The sequence below is a fragment of the Lissotriton vulgaris genome, chromosome 3_1, assembly GCF_964263255.1.
Source record: "Lissotriton vulgaris chromosome 3_1, aLisVul1.2, whole genome shotgun sequence".
Classification (NCBI taxonomy): Eukaryota; Metazoa; Chordata; class Amphibia; order Caudata; family Salamandridae; genus Lissotriton; species Lissotriton vulgaris.
This window is the reverse complement of record NC_141689.1, coordinates 476932375-476953010: the sequence shown is the minus strand read 5'-3', so window position 1 is coordinate 476953010 and position 20636 is coordinate 476932375. Positions and strand designations below refer to the sequence as shown.

Genomic DNA, 20636 nt, shown 5'->3' with positions numbered 1-20636 from the left:
TCAGTCATTCGCCGACGCCGTTCCTGCTGTCCTGCCCAGGCTGTTCGGGCCTCAGGACAGCATATCCAGTTATCTTTGCCTGCGGCACCGCTACTGCAGCCATTTAGGAACAGCGGTGCCGCAGGCAAAGATAACTGGATGTGCTGTCCTGAGGCCCGAACAGCCTGGGCAGGACAGCAGGAACGGCGTCGGCGAATGACTGATATAAGGGAACTTTCTCAGAGCGGCACTGTGTTTTATATTTTAGTCGCTGTTATTTAATATTATCCAGTTTACAAACAACGGGATGATGACTGAAGGCTGAACTGCGTTGCCAGGCTTGACCCTTGACGTCTACTTCATAGCTGATGTCAACGAGACCCCCGAAGAAGGGTCACCATAGACCCGAAATGCATTGGGCAAATGGGAGATGTTAATTTGAATTGTCCTGGAAACTAAAGGATTTATATGAAATAAAAAAGAAAAAATAAACAGAAATCTTTGAAATAAGAAGTACTTCATCATTATTATTTTCGTTTATAAGTATACCTGAGGAGAACCAAGTGGTTCAAGTTAAAGTGTGCAGATCATTACCATCTAGACAACGGGATTTCCCAGTGTCTCACTTTTGGCAAGACCTAATAAAATTACATGCTGCAATGCAGATATTAAAGTATTACCTATATGCGGATTTGACTAACGACATACTAGATGCTGCATAGAATTAAAAGGTCCTGAAAAATATTGATTAGTTGTGTGTTTTAATTTGGAACTTGTCTGGTGTGGAATAGCCATTATGTTTATTATGCACAAGAATAGGACATAGGTATGTGGATGCTTGGTTGTACATACTGACCTTATACGTAGGTAGACCTTCATTTCGCAGAGAACATCACATGTATAGGTCATAAATGAGAGGTCTGTTAGGCATGGGCAGAGTCGGATGAATGTGGGATTTGTGGACCAAAGCGGTTTCCAGACAATTGTGTTAGCACAGGCATGCTTCAAATAAGGTAGCTGGTATCTGCATGTGTTAATGTGGATACATAATCAGTCCAGAGGCTGGCTCAAGATGCGTAGGAGAGAGTATGTTAGTATGCTCTAACCTTGTGCTTGGAGTTGAATGCAATGCAATGGAAACAATGCACTCTTCTGTCTGATACTGGCTTCACAAATGACTACATACCCAGTTGATTCTTGATGGGCAGTAAATCGCCAACTTCCACCTCGAAGGGCTACTTACTAATCTCTGAGGGCGAGCACAAATCAAATGTATAACTAATGTTTTTCAGACAAAACCTGAGATAGTTATTCAAGTGCTAGGGAGAAATGTTAGTGAATATATATTTAAGGTGCTCATTTTTTAATTTTCCCACACACACTGTGCCCTATAAATCTTCTGGGGAGAAATAGCCACTAGTCAGCGAGGCATGCTACTACTAACATAGTGCTGTGTGTAAGGGACAGGCAGTATGATTGTGTTTATCCACTGAATGTATTGTTATGTTGCATTTGGCTTTTCAGTGAGTTATATGCTTTTTTAATGTACCCCACTGTTGAGTTTAGGAATGTATTTCCACTTTGCTTAGATCTTCCAATGCCTCAATGCAACACAGCCTTTCTATGCAGTTCCTAGGTACTATTAATGAGAAATCAGTGTTTGCAGTTCAATATTTTTCAGTAAAAATATTTTGCAAGAGGAGCTCTTTGGATGCTAACAAAATACGATATATAGAAGTTAAACCTACAATTATCACATATTTATCAAGCAACTATAATTAGGGACAGGGCTTGGTTGTATTAATGGTATATATACATGTATGTATGTTTTTTATGCAAGTATGTATGTATGTGGTATTTGTATAACTGAAGTGCAGCGGGTGCTGTACTAGATCACAGGCAAGGTTGCACTCAGGGAGTGACTGGGTGAATAGCTAGGTGCTGAGTGTGCGGGTCAACTGCTCTTTCCCAAATTATAGCTGGTTTGAGGAAGTTCTGGTGTATATGAGATGTCATTCTAGACTCCAGGAAAATAAATGGAGAATGCCTTTTGCATAATTTCTTTCTTTCTTGCACTTCTGACGATGTCCTGGCTGTGGGTACGCCAAGATCCTTCATAGGTGGTGACCTTGCCAGCCAGAATGCATGGGTGCCACATGTAGTGGCTTTGTAGATGATGTGGCACGTTGTTCAGATGTTGTGGGCAGTAAAGAGAGCCACTAGAATTCCATCAGAAAAGGAGGAAACAGGCATATTTCTAATCGATGTATGTTTTTAATTAGCCAGAATTTAGTACGCATTTGTAAAGCACAAACCCAAGGAGAACACTTACACAGATGTTACTGAATTGTCTGATAAATGATGGTCACTTACCATAGCTAGAATAGATGTCACTTTGAGCTGTGGAATGAACTAAAACATAGTATTGGGCTCATAATATTCTGGCCAGGTTGGGCCTATTTGCAGGCGATATGCATACATGAAAATTGTGCGTACTTCCTGTCTTGATCTGGAGAACTTAACTCAATCTCATAGTTCTCAATTTGGTGTTAGGTCGAATGTCAATATTAAAGTGAAAGTCTATTTCAGGGCAATGAAAAGAGAATGGGCTAATGCCAATATCTCATAGGTATCTTGTGCCTTTTAGGGTTTAGTTTTTATAGCTGGTGCACACACATTTCGAAACAAAATGGATAAACAAACCTAAAAAGGTTACCACAAGTAACTCACTTCAGATTCACATATTTAATAAGCAATGGCTTAAGGATTCACTTTCAGAATCGTAATCTATCATTGTGTTTCAACATGTCGTTTTTTAGGTCGAGCAAGACCGGCTGTAGACCCGCTGTAATCGGCTCTATTCCCACCTGCTGCTTACCCATAGGCTCAGTGAAGGGTCAGTCTTCTTTCCTGCCTCCTAATTGGTTCCTGGAGCCAATGCCTCACTTCCGTTTAATGGTGAGGAGCACCGGCCAATTACAGTTTCCCTGGGCCATCATTCTTCATGTGCTGTCTGCAAGAACTTTCTTTTTATTAAGGTTACTTTCCGCCGCTCACTGCTAAAGCGCGGTGCCCCTGGTGATAATATGAAAGCAGGCGCCGTGCAGCAGCATCGAGTTTCATAAAGATCATACTTCACCCTTGTGCACGCTTTCATGTTATCAACATGGGTGCCACGCTTTAATAAAGTGCGGCATTTGTACTGATAATACGAAAGCGGGCACTGTGCTGAAGTATAAACGTTATGAAACTTGATGCTGCTGCACGGCCCCCACTTCTATATTATCAATACGTGAACCACGCTATATTAAAGCATGGCGCCCATGTTGATAATATGAAAGCGGGTGCCGTGCTACAGCATAAAGTTTCATAAAGTTTATACTTCAGACCGGCGCATCCTTTCGTATTTTCAACACAGGCTCAGCGCTTTTGCCCCATTTCAATTATAGAAATGTAGGAGAGCAAAGTGTGAGAGCTACAGGTGGGTCGTGAGTGTGCTGCAGCTCAGCAAAATAGATTTGTTTTCATGACTTATTTTATTGAAACAAAATCATAGCCACATATGTTTCAGCTGAAACCGATAGGAGGGAGGGGTATCCCAGCCCGAGAGTTTCCTCACCAGCTGACATCAGGCAAGCAAACAGCAAACTGAAGCCAGTATGCCGGCCATGGCGTGGAACCACCCCCACAGTCTGGCATAGGATACAGGCAGCCCACAGGTTTGAGCAGGAAGCCTCTCGACCAGTAAACACTGGCATTTCTCCTGCGTTTCCTTATATGATGTCAAATGGTACGGGGTGTGCAGTCTGTTCATAGACCTCGTAAATGGGGCAGAGTGGGGGACGGCTACATTTTGCGCAACCGACAACACCTCGCCAAAGAAAGCTGTTGTGGGGGAGGGAGACTGCAGGGTGCTATCGATTGTTTTTCGTGAGGAGTGGTCACATTCTACACTATATTGATTTCCTATCCCGAAGTAGCATTTTCTTGATTTTTATTCTAGGAGGAGGTGATCATTGATTTCTTTTCCTGTGGTTTGCCCTTTTCTGGAGTAAGTTGGGGTCTCTCCTGATGCAGATCCGATAGCATTAGCTTATTTCGACAATAAAGATCCGTATATAGTCCTAACAATATATACAAAAAGACTTGCTGAGTATTCACTTTAAAAGACTAAGGGGCATATTTATGTTAACTGGCGCATCCCCAGGGATGCGCCAGTTAACATGCGCCACAGTGCGCCACAGCTCCGCCAGCCATGGTGCGCCGCATTTATAATGCGGCGCACCATGGTGCAAAAACGGCACAGATGCGTGACGCATCTGTGCCGAAAATGTGGCGCATTGCTGGAGTTGCGTCGCAAGCGCGACGCAGCTCTAGCAAGGCTCGGGGGTGCCCCATTTTAACAATGCTGCGTCAAGACCTACGCCTGCTTCAAGCAGGCGCAGGCTTTTGACGCAGCATTGGCTTAAAAGTGACTGAGTGAAATCTCATAGATTTCACTCAGCCACTTTTGCGAGGCGCACCTGCCCCGGAACGCCCACCCTGCGCCGGAACGCCCACAAGCGGCGCAGGGCTTTACAACGTGACGCATCTGCCTAGATGCGTCACGTTGTAAATCGTTCGTAGGGATGCGCCACGTTTACGCCGCCTTGCGTGACGCAACAGCGGCGTAAACGTGGCGCAAGGGCCTCATAAATCTGCCCCAATATTCATAACAAGTACATTGTGTGGTTGGGGTCACGCATTTGGTCCCACCTTCTTTGGTGAGAAGGGAGCACAGCATTGGTTGTTCCTCTTGGCCCTGGAGAGGTGGGGGGTGGAGGGGTGGAGGGTTTTGGGGTACTCCATTGATTCCTTGCTTGGGGTTTCTATTGGTCACACTCACTTGATTAAGACTCGCCTTTTCGGGAAGGTGCTGGGGTACTACTGTTATGTATTTCCTATTTCTGGGTGCCAGAGCACACTTTCTGCTGATTCCTACAGGTTGCCCTTAGTATTGACTCTTACCTCGAGGCAGCTCTGTATTGACACCTCTGTTCTTTGCGGACATTGCTTTTCCCACGGGTAGGGTAGTAGGGACCATACTCTACATAGATCAACCTATTTTACACTTGTTGTATATTGCCTTTTGTTATGTGAAATTTCACTCTGCATTCGATTTTCTTACGTGGGCTGTCGGTCACTTTCTAGAGTCACCCGTTTCTCCTAATTACCTAATTTCCTGTGAGGGGTCTCACTCAGCCGGAACTCGTTTTACCGGAGGACAAGGTTGTGTTAATTACCCCTTTGCTGTTCAGGGTGGGGGATGGAGATGGCCCAGAGGACTCTACTATTTCATTTTAGCTCTCTTTAAATAAATTGTGGGAAGTTGAGAAACCTCTTTCCTTCTTTAATTTCTCCCCTCCACCTCAATTTCCTTCTCTACTCCGAATGGGCACTTAACAATTACGAACCCCAATATTAAGCGCAACGTAAGTAAGCACATCACAATTAGCGTTGTTGTGTCACTGCCCTCCTCCCCCTACTCTGGTAGAGAGATGGACCTTCCCCGAATTGCCTCTGTTGTGTTACAAGGGTTGGACAAATATCAGAATGTTTTTAGCGTTCCTGGGCGAGACAACGAAATCTACAACAAAACTTTCCGACTAGCCGAAAGGCTGCATGTTCACATGCCAATTTCAGAAGGGAACTCGTGATGAGGGCCACTGGAAAAATGCAACATAATACAACCATATTATTCGGCAGGGTTGACTAAATTTTGCAGCTAGAAAAGACTAATTATGCAGTGTAATCCAGCACATTTTTTATAGTATTTATTAGTTTTTGTCATTTATTGTTATTGTTGTTATTGTTATTGTCAGTTTGTATAGCGCCAATTCACCTGCAGGTCTCAGGGCGCTTTGACCGCAAAACACAACAACCGAGTTAGCCGAAAGGGAGTGGAGGAACTGGGCAAGACTATGCTGTTCTGAGCGTTGCTCTGAATAGAATTGTTTTTAGGGCTTTCCTGAAACGGAGTAGATTGCCATCCTTGTGGAGGGCCTCAGGCAAATCGTTCCAGAGCTTAGGTAGTAGGACGGAGAAAGATCTCCCGCCCCTTGTGGCCAGTCTGAACCGGGGACATAGAAGCAGTTGGGCGTCGGAGGACCTGAGACTTCTTTCAGGTCTGTAAATCTCCAGCCGTTCATTGATGTACGCCGGGGCTTATCCATAGATGGATTTGTGGGCTATACAGAGGCTTTTGAAGACTGACCTTTGCCCAACTGGCAGCCAATGAAGGCTCTGTAATAGCGGGGAGGCATGTGCTCTTCTTGGGAGTTTGAAGATGAGTCTAGCAGCGTCGTTTAGGACCACCTGCAGTCTGTTAATTAAAGTTTTTGGTAGGCCCAGGTAGAGCGCATTTCCGTAATCAAGCCTCGACAGTATGGTGGCAGAAACTACTGTGCGAAGCATTGACTGGGAGAGGAGTGGAACTAATTTGCGCAACTGCCTTATGAGGCCAGTGCAGGTTCCAACCACAGTGGAGATCTGGCTGACCATTGAGAGGGCACTATCTATCTTAATGCCTAGACTTTTGACCGCGTCAGCTGGCTTAGGGGTCGGCCCAATTCCTGAGGCCAGTACAGATCACTCCAGGGCGAGCAATTTGATGAAACTATCAGCACCTCAGTTTTTTAAGGGTTTATTTTTAGGAGGTTCGTGGACATCCAATGGACTGTGTATCTGAGCACCTCCTGTGCATGTGACTGAGCCTGTATAGTGTTGTCTATGCTCAACAGCAACTGTGTATCGTCGGCATAATTGAACACATGGCAGCCCATCTCAGCTAGTGTGTTTATCAGAGGTTGAAGATATAGGTTGAACAGGAGTGGGGACAATGCTGAGCCCTGGGGGACTCCACATGTCAGGTCTCCCACTCCTGATATCCTGTCTCCCAGCTGAATCCTCTGTGTTCTCCCGGATAGAAAGGATTCCAACCATCGGTAGGCATAATCCCGGACCCCAAAACCGGCCAACCTGTCCAAAAGTAGGGTGTGGCTGACAGTATCGAACGCCGCTGAAAGATCTAATAATATCAGGGCGCTCGGTTTTTTCTGTCATCCATCCCTCTGAGCTCGTCCAGCACCGAGAGCATGACTAACTCGGTGCTGTGATGCGCACGGAAACCTGCCTGCATCTCATGGAGAAGATGGTTGGATTCCAGGAATGATGCCAGGGATTTCAGCACATGTTGCTCGAGCACTTTTGACAGGAACGGTAGCTGGGAAATGGGCCTGTAGTTTTTCAGGACCGGCTTTTTTTAGTAGTGGTTTCACTCGCGCTTCTTTGAAGCTAGTAGGAAGCCGTCCAGTATCTAATGATTTATTTAGTAAAGTCAGTATGTGATCCTCTAGACTGGGGCGGGCTAAGCAGAACACACTTGGGGGGCATGGATCTGCTGGGGAGCCAGACTTTGTCTTCCTCATCAGGGATTCAAGGATTAATGGGTCAATCGGGGGGAAATTTGACATAAGAATTCCTGCCGGATTTATGACAGCCTGTTGCTCAATGGGATCGGCCACCGTACTTTTTATTTCTTGTAGAATGATGTCGACCTTTTCCAGAAAGTATTTCTGGAAGGTGTCGCAGCTAATATTGGTTTCCGTATCTTGCGTTCTTTTGGTTAGTTCCGTGAGGATTTTAAATGTTTCTTTCTTGACATTGCCCGCCTTATTTATGCGGTTTTCATAGAATGTGGCTTTGGTGTCCTGAATTCACATGGGTATACTGGTGGGGCAAATATTTCTCCTCATTGGTACCAGTTTAACAAGCACATACAGACATAAGCAACTGAACAATCTGCAAAGCTTTGCAAAGGGCCTTCCACTGCACGCAAACACGTTGGTACGTTTTTTGTAACTTTTGATCAGTTTCAGCTGGAAATAAAACTAGTTTTGCTAAAATCTGCAGATTATGCAGCATAAGGTGAATTATCTGGCAAATGTGGTGAATCCATAATTATTTTTAAAAAGCTGCAGAATCACGACTCCAGTGGCCCTGCTCATTATATATCCAGAGAATCGAGAGAAGACAAGAGAAGGATAGAGTGTCCCCTCTCACAAGCACACTCTAGCATTCTTTGAAGCCTTCAAAAACATGTATAGAGACTGCTATGTCCTGTCAGTTGAATGAAGGCTTTCGACTAGAAAGTATCCAATGCAACAGTCCAAACTCACCATCACCCACAAAATAATTTCAAAGTTCCTATTATTCCCAGACGCTCCTAATCTGAGATTTTATTCTCTTTTATCCTAATCTTTGTCCTAGCTTTGTTAGTTTCTGCCGTTTAAGGGACAGTGCATTTAAGATTGCCATACTTCGCTCTTTATTTTCACACTTTAAATAAAGGAAACTTTTGCTATGTTCAGAGACTAATTAGGTCAGCTCACTTTCTTTTACTGTCTTTCAGCGCCCAATCCTAAAATTATATTTATCTCAACAAGCTTACTGTTTCGGTCGAGCCTCTGCGACGCATGCTGTATTGGCGTACAGACTTGAAGCCCCGTCCACTCTCAGCCCATATTTGTCATTGGTTGTGTCATTCTCCTTCGTAAATGCTGGCCTCTGATTCGTTAATAGGCTTGTTAGTCCCTCATTAGTACCGCCTTGTCTTCATTTGTAATCACCCATGAGGACTGGACCTTTTACTTCGGTTGTTACACAGTACGTCTTATTTAGCCTTTAGGCACTATTTTCTTTAATGAGTTTGTTCTACTGCAGACACGACATGCTTTCCTGCAACATTCAGCGTGCCATGTGTGCTTTCACAAGGCCCTTTTTAAAAAAAATACATTTGTTTGACAACTTGACAATCAAATACTTTTTCTGGTAAAAGCATCCCATACCGCGCTTTCACTTTAATGGCGCCCGTTAACCTTTCCTTAGACACGGCTCGGCTAAAGAAAAGGCATCTATTAACGTCAAAGCACAGCATGGGGTGCATGTAAACAACAAGCATTGCGTTTGCAATGCAATAGGATTCGCATTTTAGAAACTTTGACCTATTGGAATTGTAAAGGACAATGCCTTTTATTATTGCAGTTTTTTCAACACATAAATAAAAGGCATTGTCATTTATAATGCCAATAGCTCAAAATCTCGCAATTGCGAGACCTATTGCATTGCAAATGCTTGTCTTTATAGTTTTGAGAACTAGGTTTAAAGGGGAGGGGGCACGTGCCCCTTAACCCAGAGCCAATATTGGCCCTGGGGACCCAATGCCCTAGGGCCTTTTTTATTTTAATTGGAGGGTGGTGCATTTCCCCCTCCCCAAACTAAAATTGGCCCAGGGGACACCATCCCTGAGCGGGCACGCAGACCGCATACCCATGCCTCATTGACAGGGCTGGACTGGGAACCAAAACCGACCCAGGAAAAGTGCTCGGACAGCCCCCAAGAGGGTTCGGGGTGCGGCCAAGCTGTTTGCCAGGGTCGGTTGCTGACGATTTTGTTACAGGGGCCGATATTGCAGCTATGCTGCAAAAATGGCCCTGTAACAAAAATGACCCCACTAGGGGCCTAAAAACGCCCCCCACCGGGGAAATGCCTGGTGCCCACATGTGCCAATCCGGCCTTGCCCATTTAGGCCCCTGGGAACCCTTCCCCCAGGGCTGAAATCAAATGAATGGGTAGGGGACACCTAGAGTGGACTAGGACCCTGGGGGTGAGCCATTTAAATATATAGTCTGTCATGATCAGGAGGAGCAGAATTCCAAATGATAATTCCGCTCCCTCTGACTCATAATCAGGGTCTCAGAGTTGATGGTGCTTTGGACTGCTTAACAGGATTTTGATGGTTTATGAATCTTTATATTCGAGATTGCCAAATGCCAATGAGCCCCCAAAACAAAAAAGACTGTTTTTAACAGTCTACTTTGATGCTATGAATTTAAGCATATATTCCCCAAGCCTCATCCAGAGACCACACTATGTTTAGTATATGAAGGAAATTACTGTCACAGATAAGAATCTTTTAAAGATACTGCTGTACCTTGGCAATCATTGTGTTTTCTACAGCTCTGGAAGAACATTACAGCATTATCTTGAACTTTCTATTCATAAACACAAAAACTCTACCAGTCTTGGATTAATATCCGGTTTCCCCAGAGAAGTGCCATGCAGAATGCATAGCTGTTGACTTCACCAAAGAAGAAGCACTCTAGAGATGGCCAATGGACCTGATATAGCACTGTGCCCTCCATCAAACTTTCCCTGCGAATAACCATTTTTAGGAGCCAAAGGAATAAAAGGGGGTTACATCATTCACAAGCTCAATTTACAATGCAACCAATTTGGCCACACAGTGAGGACCCAAAGTCGGTAAATAATATTAAGTGTGGTTTTATTATAAATTCAAAGCCAAACTGATGTACACTAATCTCAAACATACATTGTAGAAATACAGAATTACAACAGGCAGACCAAATCACCAAACAAAGTTACGTTTCAGCAACAAGAAACACTCGAGTAACTCCGTAATGGCAATGCAGAAAATGAGAAACAGGATCCAATGATCAGAATATGATTTGCCTTCCTCTCGCCTAGAAATGAGTAAATCCAAGTTACCTAAACTGAGCCTACTCTGTGTAGCACTAACTGGGGAACCCCTAAATAAATCCAACAAAGCAGGAAGTTGTCAGCATTACAGAGACTTCTGTAGAAGTTGTCCAAAATCAGTAGTTAATGCATAACATAAAGCCACACAGCAGAGGAAAAACAAAGAGGTCTGTACCCCTCTGGGCCTAAAAGGAATGTTACTAAAGCTGAAGTGTAATCACCAATTAAAACCACGAAAAAAATTCAAGAATCCCATATCATACGGTAAACCTGGCAACTACACTAGAAACGCCTTACCTTTGGTCCGCACATCAGCACGTCTTTGGATTCCTTCTGAATCCCAATTCAGCATGGACAGTAGTCCTCCCTTTGTTTAGTAATGCTTCTCGTCCTTGCAAAAAGTACTCATCCCAAGCGTAACTATCTCGCGTACACAATGTGCCTTTCTCTGTTCATGAGGTCCAATGATTGCACCTGCAGAGGATAGAAAAACATTGCACCCAGAGCAAACATTCACATTGAAGGTTAAGCATAAAATCCAAATGCTAAGGCCTTTGGTCAAGTTAACGTGGCAAGCACGTTTAAATGCATGGTTATAGATACATATTTGGTTATAAAATAAATGCAGAATACTGTTCAAATGAGTACCTGAATATTTAAGAATTAACACTATTATTCGAACCACACAAGTCCAGATATATATGAGAACTACAAACTGATCACACTGTAAGGAAAAAATTAGTATGCACACTCATATAAATGTCGAGGTTACACAGTAAATGCACTTTCAGTATCTGTTCAAGTGCACTACATTAGGTTAATGATATTAAATCCAACAATTGCATTAAACCTTGTGTACATATTTAGTATGGTCAAACATATTAGGGTGGAGCCAAAATTATGCTTCTCCAGATAGTACTGCAGATTTTTCCAGATTTGTTAAAATATGCAGATCTTTCTTCAGCTTGACCAAAGGATATCCCCCACTATAACAATGCATGAAATGTGATAATTAATCTGAAATATCTTACTTCAAATTACATGATCCTCTTAGTTTCAGATGTGTGTTATAATTATAGCAACTCACCATGCTTATCAAGAATCTACTACTCCTCTTGCATTGACCTATGCACATCCACAATTACCCTACATTCTCTATGGCAATGCTTGTCAAGATGATCTACATGGGACTTTATATGAATGGGGAGATTACGAAGTAGGACTAGTCTCTGTCCCCAGGAAAGAATTTTCTGTTTGAAAAACCCCACAAACAAGAGTTCTTGGCACTAAAACCGGTAATAACTGAGAAGTTTCATGGCTCACTGCATTCTTCTTTATTATTCTGACTGGTAGAGCGCATGGCTGCCCCATCACAGCTTCCTAGCGCTGATGCAACTCTTGGCGCAGAATGTTAGAACATAAAAATGGGGCTAGAATAGCTAGGTTTTTAAAAGCTTCCTGAACCTCTCATGGGAGGTGCATATTCATAACATAGGAAGAAGGGAATTCCACATCTTAGGTCCCAGAAAGGCAAATGAGCACCCTTGTTGTCTAGCTAATTTAACTCGGATAATCACAGCTTTGACTGCCAGAGCACAGGAGTTGGTCAGGAGAGTAAGCATGGACAAGACCCCTCAGAAACTTTGGTCCATACCTTGTCATAGCTTTATGCATATAGCAAAGAACATTGAACCCAATACGCTTATCTATCAAGAGCCACTGAACATTCTGAAGATGAAAAGAAACAGAAACATACTTTGGTATGTGTCATAAAAGGCGAGCGAGCTGTCGTATTCAGGATAATCTGAAGCCTTTTCACAGAGGATTTGGCAGCCCCCAAGTATAGTCATTGCCAAACCCAGCCAGGAGACAATTAAGGCCTCGACATTTTAGTTAAAGAGGACATTAGCCGTAAGATTTTTCTTGGGCATCTAAGTAAACAAAAAGGCTAGCAGCTACCTTACTTACTAGATTGTCCATGGAGAGTTTTTATCCAACCAAATCCCAGGGCTTCGACAATTTGATTTGGACTGAAAATCTTCAGGCCACCATTTGTGAGCCCCAAAAATGAGATTGGTTCCCAACCACTTGAACCTCAGTCTTGTTGCTATTAAGTTTTAAACAGTTTTTCCCATCCACGGTACAAATTTAGCCAGCCAGCCATCCACTGTGCAACAAGGTCCTATCCAGTGTCGCGCTTTCTGCTAATCTCCATAGAAGCAGTGGATGAGATACCACATCGAATGATGTGCTCAGATCCAGACCAATAAGGGCTGCAGCTCAGAATCAATCTAATGCACTCTGTTGCCCCTAAAAGCACAGATTCTGTGCTATGACCAAGAAAAAGGGCCGATTCTAAATGCTCTGACAATTGATGATTAATATGTTTTTAAAGAATCGTCATACATATAGGCAGCATCAAAACTGGATGGAAATTTCCTGGCTCAAATCCATCCAAGTCGGTTTTGTTTAGCAAGGCACCCACCACAGCATGTGTCCAGGCTTTAGGGACCATGCAATCTGTCATAGAGGTATTCAGCAATTTCAACAAGGCAGGGGTTACAATGTGACTAGCCATTTTTAAAATCCAGGTGGCATAGGTCCAAAGGAAATCCGGACTTAATAGCACCTAGAAGAGCTAGAAAATTAGCTTCATCAAAGAGTTTAAACTTGGTATCAACACAGTAGCCAATTCCTCCACCGTAAAACTATTGAAGGAGGCATGAATGTTGGCCACCTAAAACAAATCTGCAAGTTCATTGCGTCTTGCCTGTGAGAGAGAAAGGGGTTGAGAGACATTAGTAGGATCCATGAGTAACTTCACTATTTGGAAAAGTTTTTTTAGTACAGTTGTGGGCCTTGTAATATTTTTCAACATAAAAAGCTGCTTGGGCAACCTGGCAAGCCGTGTTATATTCCTTAGTGGCAGTTGTGAGCTTATTGTTGTCAACCTTGAGTATCGTGCCTGTACTAGACGCGCACCAGGTGTTTGCAGTTTTTCTTCAGAACTAAAAGGGAGTCACTAAACCAAGGGACTGGTAAGTAGTCATTATACTTGGTGCCAGGTGACAGAAAAAGCAGAGTATCTAATGTGGAATTAATTCAGTTGTCGACTGCACTTGTGCAGTCAATCCAGAGCCTTCTAAATCAGGAATATGGTCCTAAAGATGACTGCAGGAAGCTGTAAGGTTAAGTTTAGACCACTGCCTAGAATAAGCAGTGGGCCAAAAGAAACAGACCCTTCTGCCTCAGAAATAAGTGGAAAACCGGAAAGGCAAACTGATCAGACCTTATTGAGGAACAGGAGAGTCTAAAGTAAGAGAAGGCTTATTTGTAAAGAGAGGATCAAATGTGTGTCCCGCCATGTGAGTAGGGACATGGTCTAATTTCTGCAGTGGAGCAAAGTTCACTCTGAGAACACCCCATTTATCTATGTGCTCAAGAGAATCACAATGATTGAAACTGGATATAGATGGCTCAATTACTCTCCTGTATGATATCTAAAATCAGGATTATGTGGTGTTAGACCTGTCAGCCTTAGGGTGACTTTTCCCCAAACATTTTGCTTTACTCCTCCATTTTGGCTCATCTCATTTTTATTGGCCTTAGAACTCTGTGCGTCTTACCACTGCTAGGCAGTGCTAAACAGTGTGTATTCACTTCCTTAAACATAGTAAAATTGGCTTCTATCCAATGGGCACTTTTACTTGTAAGCCCCTAGTAAAATAGCCCACACATTAAATACAACTAGTGGGCCTGCAGTACTGATTGTTCCAGACACTTAAGAAGCCTATTACACATGTCTCAGGCCTGCCACTGCAGCCAGTGTGTGAAGTTTTAAACTGCCATTTCTACCTAGCATATAAATCTTCAGCAGGTCCTTTCTTTTTAATAAATATAAGTCATTCCTAGGGTAGGCCCTAAACAGCTCATAGGCATGGTGCAGCGTACCTAAAAAGCTGCAGATGTACTTTTATCTTTTACATGTCCTGTAGTGAAAAACACTTACATTTGTGTTTCACTACTGCAAGGCTTGCCTCTACCATAGGATAGCATTGAATTACTGTATTGCATTTCATAAGTGATTTGGAGCAGGTATGGATGTCGAGTTTGGTGTCTAAAGAGTTATAATTTAAAACCCTCTATAATGGTAACGTCAGATTTTTAGTCATGACTCTGAAAATGCCACTTTCAGACAGTGAGACAAAGGGGGAATAACTGTTGGCAGTAAAGGCCATCTCTGACTTGATAGGGGAGGAGCTGAAATCTACAACACTTGTATATCACAAAGGCTCTGCATCAACACACTCGCAATGGGTTTCACACTAGTCATTTGTGCCTCCAAAGAAGCTGGGGCCATGGCAAGGAGGCAGGAAATTCCTAACACCTCTGGGGTGGAAACTTCAAGAACCTTCTTCTACTTCAAAGCTGGCACTGAGTATAAATATTGGAACCTCAGATCCAACTCTTCAGTACAACTCTGGACCTGTGGAAGACTCTGAAGAACTGCTGTGCCACTCTGCTGTAAGAAGGACTGCTACTCTATTGCCCTGCTTCTCTGATGCCCTGCTGCCTGAGTGAGAAGGACTACACCTGCATCTTGAACCCAGGATTACCAGAGTGACTGCAAGGGCTGGTTGGCTGTCCTACTGATCAGAGCCTTGGACAGAAAAGGCTCCAACTACCTTGATCCCAGCACCTGGACTCAGTCTGCTCCTGCTGTACACTAAATGTTGCCAATAATTAAATTAGTATTTTAAGAAAACATTGGTTCTTGCAGGGCCGGATCGGTCCCAATAAAACAAGAGCAGTTGGGTTTAAAGCAGTCTTAATCAATATGCTTGTACCAAAGGGCATACACAGGCAATTAATGCCGGACAGAGCAAGAACCAATGTTTTCTTAAAATACTAATAACCATCCCAGGTTTGAATATTGGAGTTCCCTTGTTTTCTCCATATACAATCATTCAATCAGGGCCTCATTCCGATGTCGGTGGTGGTCCACCCGACATCTAGTGTATTGGTCGGACCACCTGATTACAATTCCGGTGGTGGGGATGGTTGGGGCGATTTGGACAGTGGGGAATTACCGCGGCCTTCGACAGGCTCAAGGAGCTCATTGGGTTGGCAGTCCGAGCCTAATCCCCATTCAGCATTAGGACATCCCATTCCTTCAGCCTTTACATGGTTGTCCCAACAACCTTTAAAGGAACTCTTTTGGTTTCCCGGCTGTTTCTGAGCTTTTCTCTTTCTTCTCCTGATGTCTGTTCTTTGGATGCCTGCCTGGGATCTTCTCTGGTCCTACATGCTCCTCAGTCCTCTTCTTTTGTTCCATTGTTGACTGTGGACGTCAAATTCTTGTCTTTCAAGGTGGATTTTCTGGTGGCCAATACTTTAGCCCAGTGGTTAGAGAAAAATTCTGCTTTGCGTTATTCTCTCCCTTTTTTCTAGTTTATGGAGGAAGCTGTGGTTTAGCTTTTGGATTCTTGTTTTCTTCCTAAAATTCGTATTCGTTCTACGTTTCTTACCTCTCAGGAATTGATGTTGCCTTCTTTTCTACCCTTCACCTTCTTCTCCTGAGGAAGACTTTTTGTACTCTCGGGATGTGAAGCATCTTTTGTGTGTGTATTTGGACATGTCTGCTACCTTTCGTGCTTCGGACAGTCTGTTTGTGACTTTTAGGCTGTTGGGCCATGGGAAGGCTGCTTCTCAGCTGACCCTCGGTTGGTGGATCATGTTTGGCTTATCAGGGCTCTGGTTTGCCGTGTCCTTCGGGGGTCCAGGCCCAGTCCACTCGGGGTGTCTTCTGCTGAGACTTGAGCTTCTGAGTCTACCTTTATTCAACACTACAGATGACTGCTTGAATGTTTTTGGTGTGGTGTTTTGCATGCTGTGGAGCCAGTTGCTGCTCCTTGAGTCAATTTTCATGCCATTAAAGTTAACTGTGGTGTGCTGCTGTCCTGTGAGTTGTCTGGGTTTTCTGCTGGTGTTCCATAGACCTTTCTCTTTGGAGGGGTCTGCTTTGGTATGCCTCACGTGTTATGACTGGGTCGAGGACGAGGGACTTAGAGGTACTGTCCAGATTACTTACCAGTAACCCTCATTACTCTTAGTCCTACTTGTCCGTGACCCAGTCATCTTTCCCACCTACCCTCCCTGGCTCAGGACTTTGTTGTGCTTGGTATGTCAGGGAGTACTTTACACTGGCTATATTATTATAGCCCCTGGCAGGAGGGTGGGTGGGATTAGCAAGCGTTTCCTGTTGTATTTCTTGTCAGTGAATATTACCTCATGTGTAATAACTGGGTCAAGGATGAGTAAGACTAAGAGTATTGAGGATTACTGGTAAGTAATCTTGACATCAGCCACCATGCCTTTACTTTGCCCATCCATATTTTCCAAAGTTTTTTTATTTTTCAAAAACAAACTCTCAAGGGGTAAGTTTGTTTGCGGAAAATAAAACCTAATGGTCCCAACGCCATGGTAATTTCCTTCCATGGTGTGGGGGTATTTTTTTTTCTAGTCCCTCACCATCTGGTTTTACCTGGTGGTAAGAGAGGAAAAGAATTCAATACTGGCGTCCGCCATAAAAAGGGTAGATCATGTTGTGTGCCTCCATCTAAGACCCCCACACCATTGATGGATGGTTATGATGATGGAGTTAATTGTATTCAGTCTGCGTAAACCTGGCAATCTGCCTGATTCAAAATCGGATGGAGGATTGGGAGTTTGACAGAGAGAGTACTCTTTTGCCCTTGCAATGGAGTACCCTCTCTGCCAAACTGTAAATCGAGCCCTACATTTTGTTTACTATGTTATAGCATTCAGCTTATATTATAACGTCTGCTTGATGCAGGTACTACAACTGAAAGAGGCTGTATGGATTATATGATCATTGAATATATATCGTTTAACAGGTTTCTCAAAGAAGGCATGTTGAGAAATACTGCATCACTGCTGGCAGACTGGCTAAGACAACACGGTTACAGCCAATAGAAGTCAACGTAACAGAACCTCAACTGCAATTGCATCTTTCCATGGGATATTATCGGATCACGGTCAGAGCCTACAACAAAGCTGGATACTCACCAACAGCCAGTGTTATTGTCCCAGGCACACCCCTAAGAGGTGTAGTACTTTAACGTATTTATGAATTCTAGTCTCAGATCCATACTCACTTAACATGCAAACTTTAGCCACCAAATCCAAGCCTTCCATGAACACATCTGAAAAACATGTATGCGCTTGCACCAACATGGAAGGCTTTTAGTTAAATCTTAATAGGGAGCAGTCTAAACAGTTTGTGTACGTAATATGAACATGTTAATGCAGTAATGTTTTGAAAATAGCCATAGGTACTGCATACATACTTTGCATCTGAGTTCAGTAAGTTCTACCTAAAAAAAATGCTAACATTTTGCAAAATGCATAACAGGATAAAAGCATAATATTAAACATTTGAACCAACAGTAGTCATATATTGATCATTGGTTGTGGTTTTACCACTATTTGTTATGCTTTTTATTTACATATGCATCCTTGTGTTTATGACGAGTGCTAATTTCTAACATTCTATTTGATGAAATGTACTTTCCACATTTGAAATTTACTCTCGATGTTTTGTCTACAAGGTAGAAATTAAAAAAAATAAAGGCTGGACATGTTTCAATTAATCTTAATTTCTCTGGGCAACATTCCATGTTATCTTTTTTTTGCACACCGTACCATTAAGAATATAGATATGTTAGTCGAACTCAAAATGATATGCCAGGTCTATTCTGAATGGGAACCCAATCAAACATAGACATGCATACTGCGTGAGCAAATAGTGGTTTGAATATTTATTTTGGTTATTTTGTGTCTTACTTTGCATGGTTGCACTCTTTTTTTTTTATTTATTTTTTTTTGAAAACCTTTATTAAGCTCTTAGTACAATACAAATACGGGCCCACAACCATCCGGCCGGCCACAGCACTTCTGAAGCTTGATAGCAAAGTATACGCCCACTCGGTGGCGCGGCAGCACAGTACATCATACAATCCACTTTACATCAGATCTACGTGCACCGAGTGGCAGGAGACATTAAGGTTAATTTTAAAAATTTTGTATGTAAGGAGAAATAAAAACAATACGGATCAGTGTACAGTACAGACGGTCATATGACATATGGGTAACAGCCAACAGGAGAGTCAATTAACAAGAAACACATCTAAAATGGCGGCACGATACAGTAACATCAGGATAGAAATACACAGCGAAACGTGCCTCCCAGCCACTACCCTTCTAATACCAGTCCCCACCACTGACCCTGGAAAAGATAGAAGAAAAGACGAAGAAAGAAAAAGAAGGCCCATAGAAATAAAAACTTACTGAAGAAGACCCCCCACCCTACACGCATGCCGAGGCTATGGCCTACCCCCCCCCCCTAGCTACGTGTCTGTCGCCCCAGAAGAACCCGAAATGTAGGAGTAAGAAAAAGAAGGAAAAAGGACCATAAGATCACGATTGAACCCAGGGAGAAAGAAAGAGTACATTACCCTACTACTCCCAGGAAAAGGAAAAGGGAAAAGGGAAAAGGGAAAAGCGAGGAGGAGCCCACCCAACAATCGAGCTCCCGGACTCCCATGTCGCCCATACACCCTGCGCCAAGCACAATACAGCAACAAGTGACCCCCGTGGACCCGGTGATTCCGAGTCAATACCACCCAACACCTCAGCTCTGCATAGATCCTCGACCCAACAGGAATAGGAAACAGGAGAGGAGATCAGTAACATGTATTACAACCCAGGATATCAAAACACTACTCAGCCCATATTACAAAACGTGTGCCAGTCCAATTCTCCGCCAGCCAGTCCAATCACAGCGACACCGGTCATGTCGTCACCCCTGTCCGGACCGGCAGATGTGATGCAGGTCTGTCCATCGCTGCGAGCCTCCTCCAGCCAGGACAAAGAGGCAAGATGGCCGCTCTCGAGGGAGGGGGACAAAGAATACGTGTCGCTCCACGGGGCCCCAAACACAGCGGTAGCATGCCACTGAAGTTCCACCAGTAGGTACAGCCAGGGCAACGTCGGGCAAGCGGCGTGGAAAGTCAGGTCTCGACAAGTGGTGAAGAGGCAAGGGCACAGCATCCAGAACAAAGGGTGTCTCTGCAACAGTTTCCGTGTCGACAGGGTGACGCGACACAATGTAGCCAAGAGGACTCCGCACCACCATCTCTCCGCTCTGCAACAGTATTTCACCCCCAAAAGAATGCGTGGGCGGCGGGGGATCCTCCAGTCGGGAACGGCCCGTTGCAGCCAGTGCCTCATCGAGGCTCCGAGTCAGCACCCGGCCAGTACACTGCATCTCCGCTTTCAAGGCCACGAGGGCGGTCAACACCTCTCCACAGGTCGGGTCCCGCAGCGCCGAGCTGCGATCCGCACGCTCCCTCTGCTCCCTCGATACGGCACTCAGCTCCGGGGCACAAGGGCGCGCAGGCACTACGAAACCAGGGGCAGTCCTCGTCCCGGCAGGATGAGCAGGCGCCATTGTCTTCTCCGATGCGGGCGAGTAATGGCGAGTGAAAAAGCCACTTGTTCCGGAGACACTAGTGTGCAGTCCCCAAAGAATGTCCGTGCGCCCCTCAAAAGATGTATAGGGCGAGAGAGCCCCCCGGGTACATGTAAGCCAGCAGTGACCGCAAGGGATACCCCAAAATGGAGTCCGCTCGCTTTTCGACGGGGTGGCGGAGGAGAGAGAGCATCAGAGGACTCCAGCGTCGTCTATGCCACCGCCGTCACGGGGGGTCCGACCCGGGTGGAAGGGTACGAAAGCAGTCGTGCAGCAAGCGTGGCCACCCCCGCGATCACCCACCGTACTTCAGCCCAGCGTACCGTCCACAGCCTGCGGCATCCGGTGGCGACCATCTCCGTGGGGACAAAGGAAAGCATCGGAGGTTGAGGTAAACACCATCAATCCAGCCGATCAAGGTGACAGAAGAACGCCGGTCGCTTCAGCGCCGGAAATCCACGGCGAGAGGGCGGCGCAGTACAGGAGAATCGTGCAGGATAGACAAAGA

General features: G+C 44.4%; 1 protein-coding gene across 1 annotated transcript in view; it reads left to right on the top strand.

Moving 5' to 3' along the window:
- Positions 1-20636, top strand: part of LOC147726646 (interleukin-31 receptor subunit alpha-like) — a 672471-nt gene that overhangs the window by 397408 nt on the left and 254427 nt on the right. The window contains exon 10 of the mRNA XM_086960699.1: positions 17493-17703. Within this exon, the coding sequence (XP_086816825.1) occupies positions 17493-17703 (211 nt within the window). The remainder of the gene's footprint in view (positions 1-17492; positions 17704-20636) is intronic.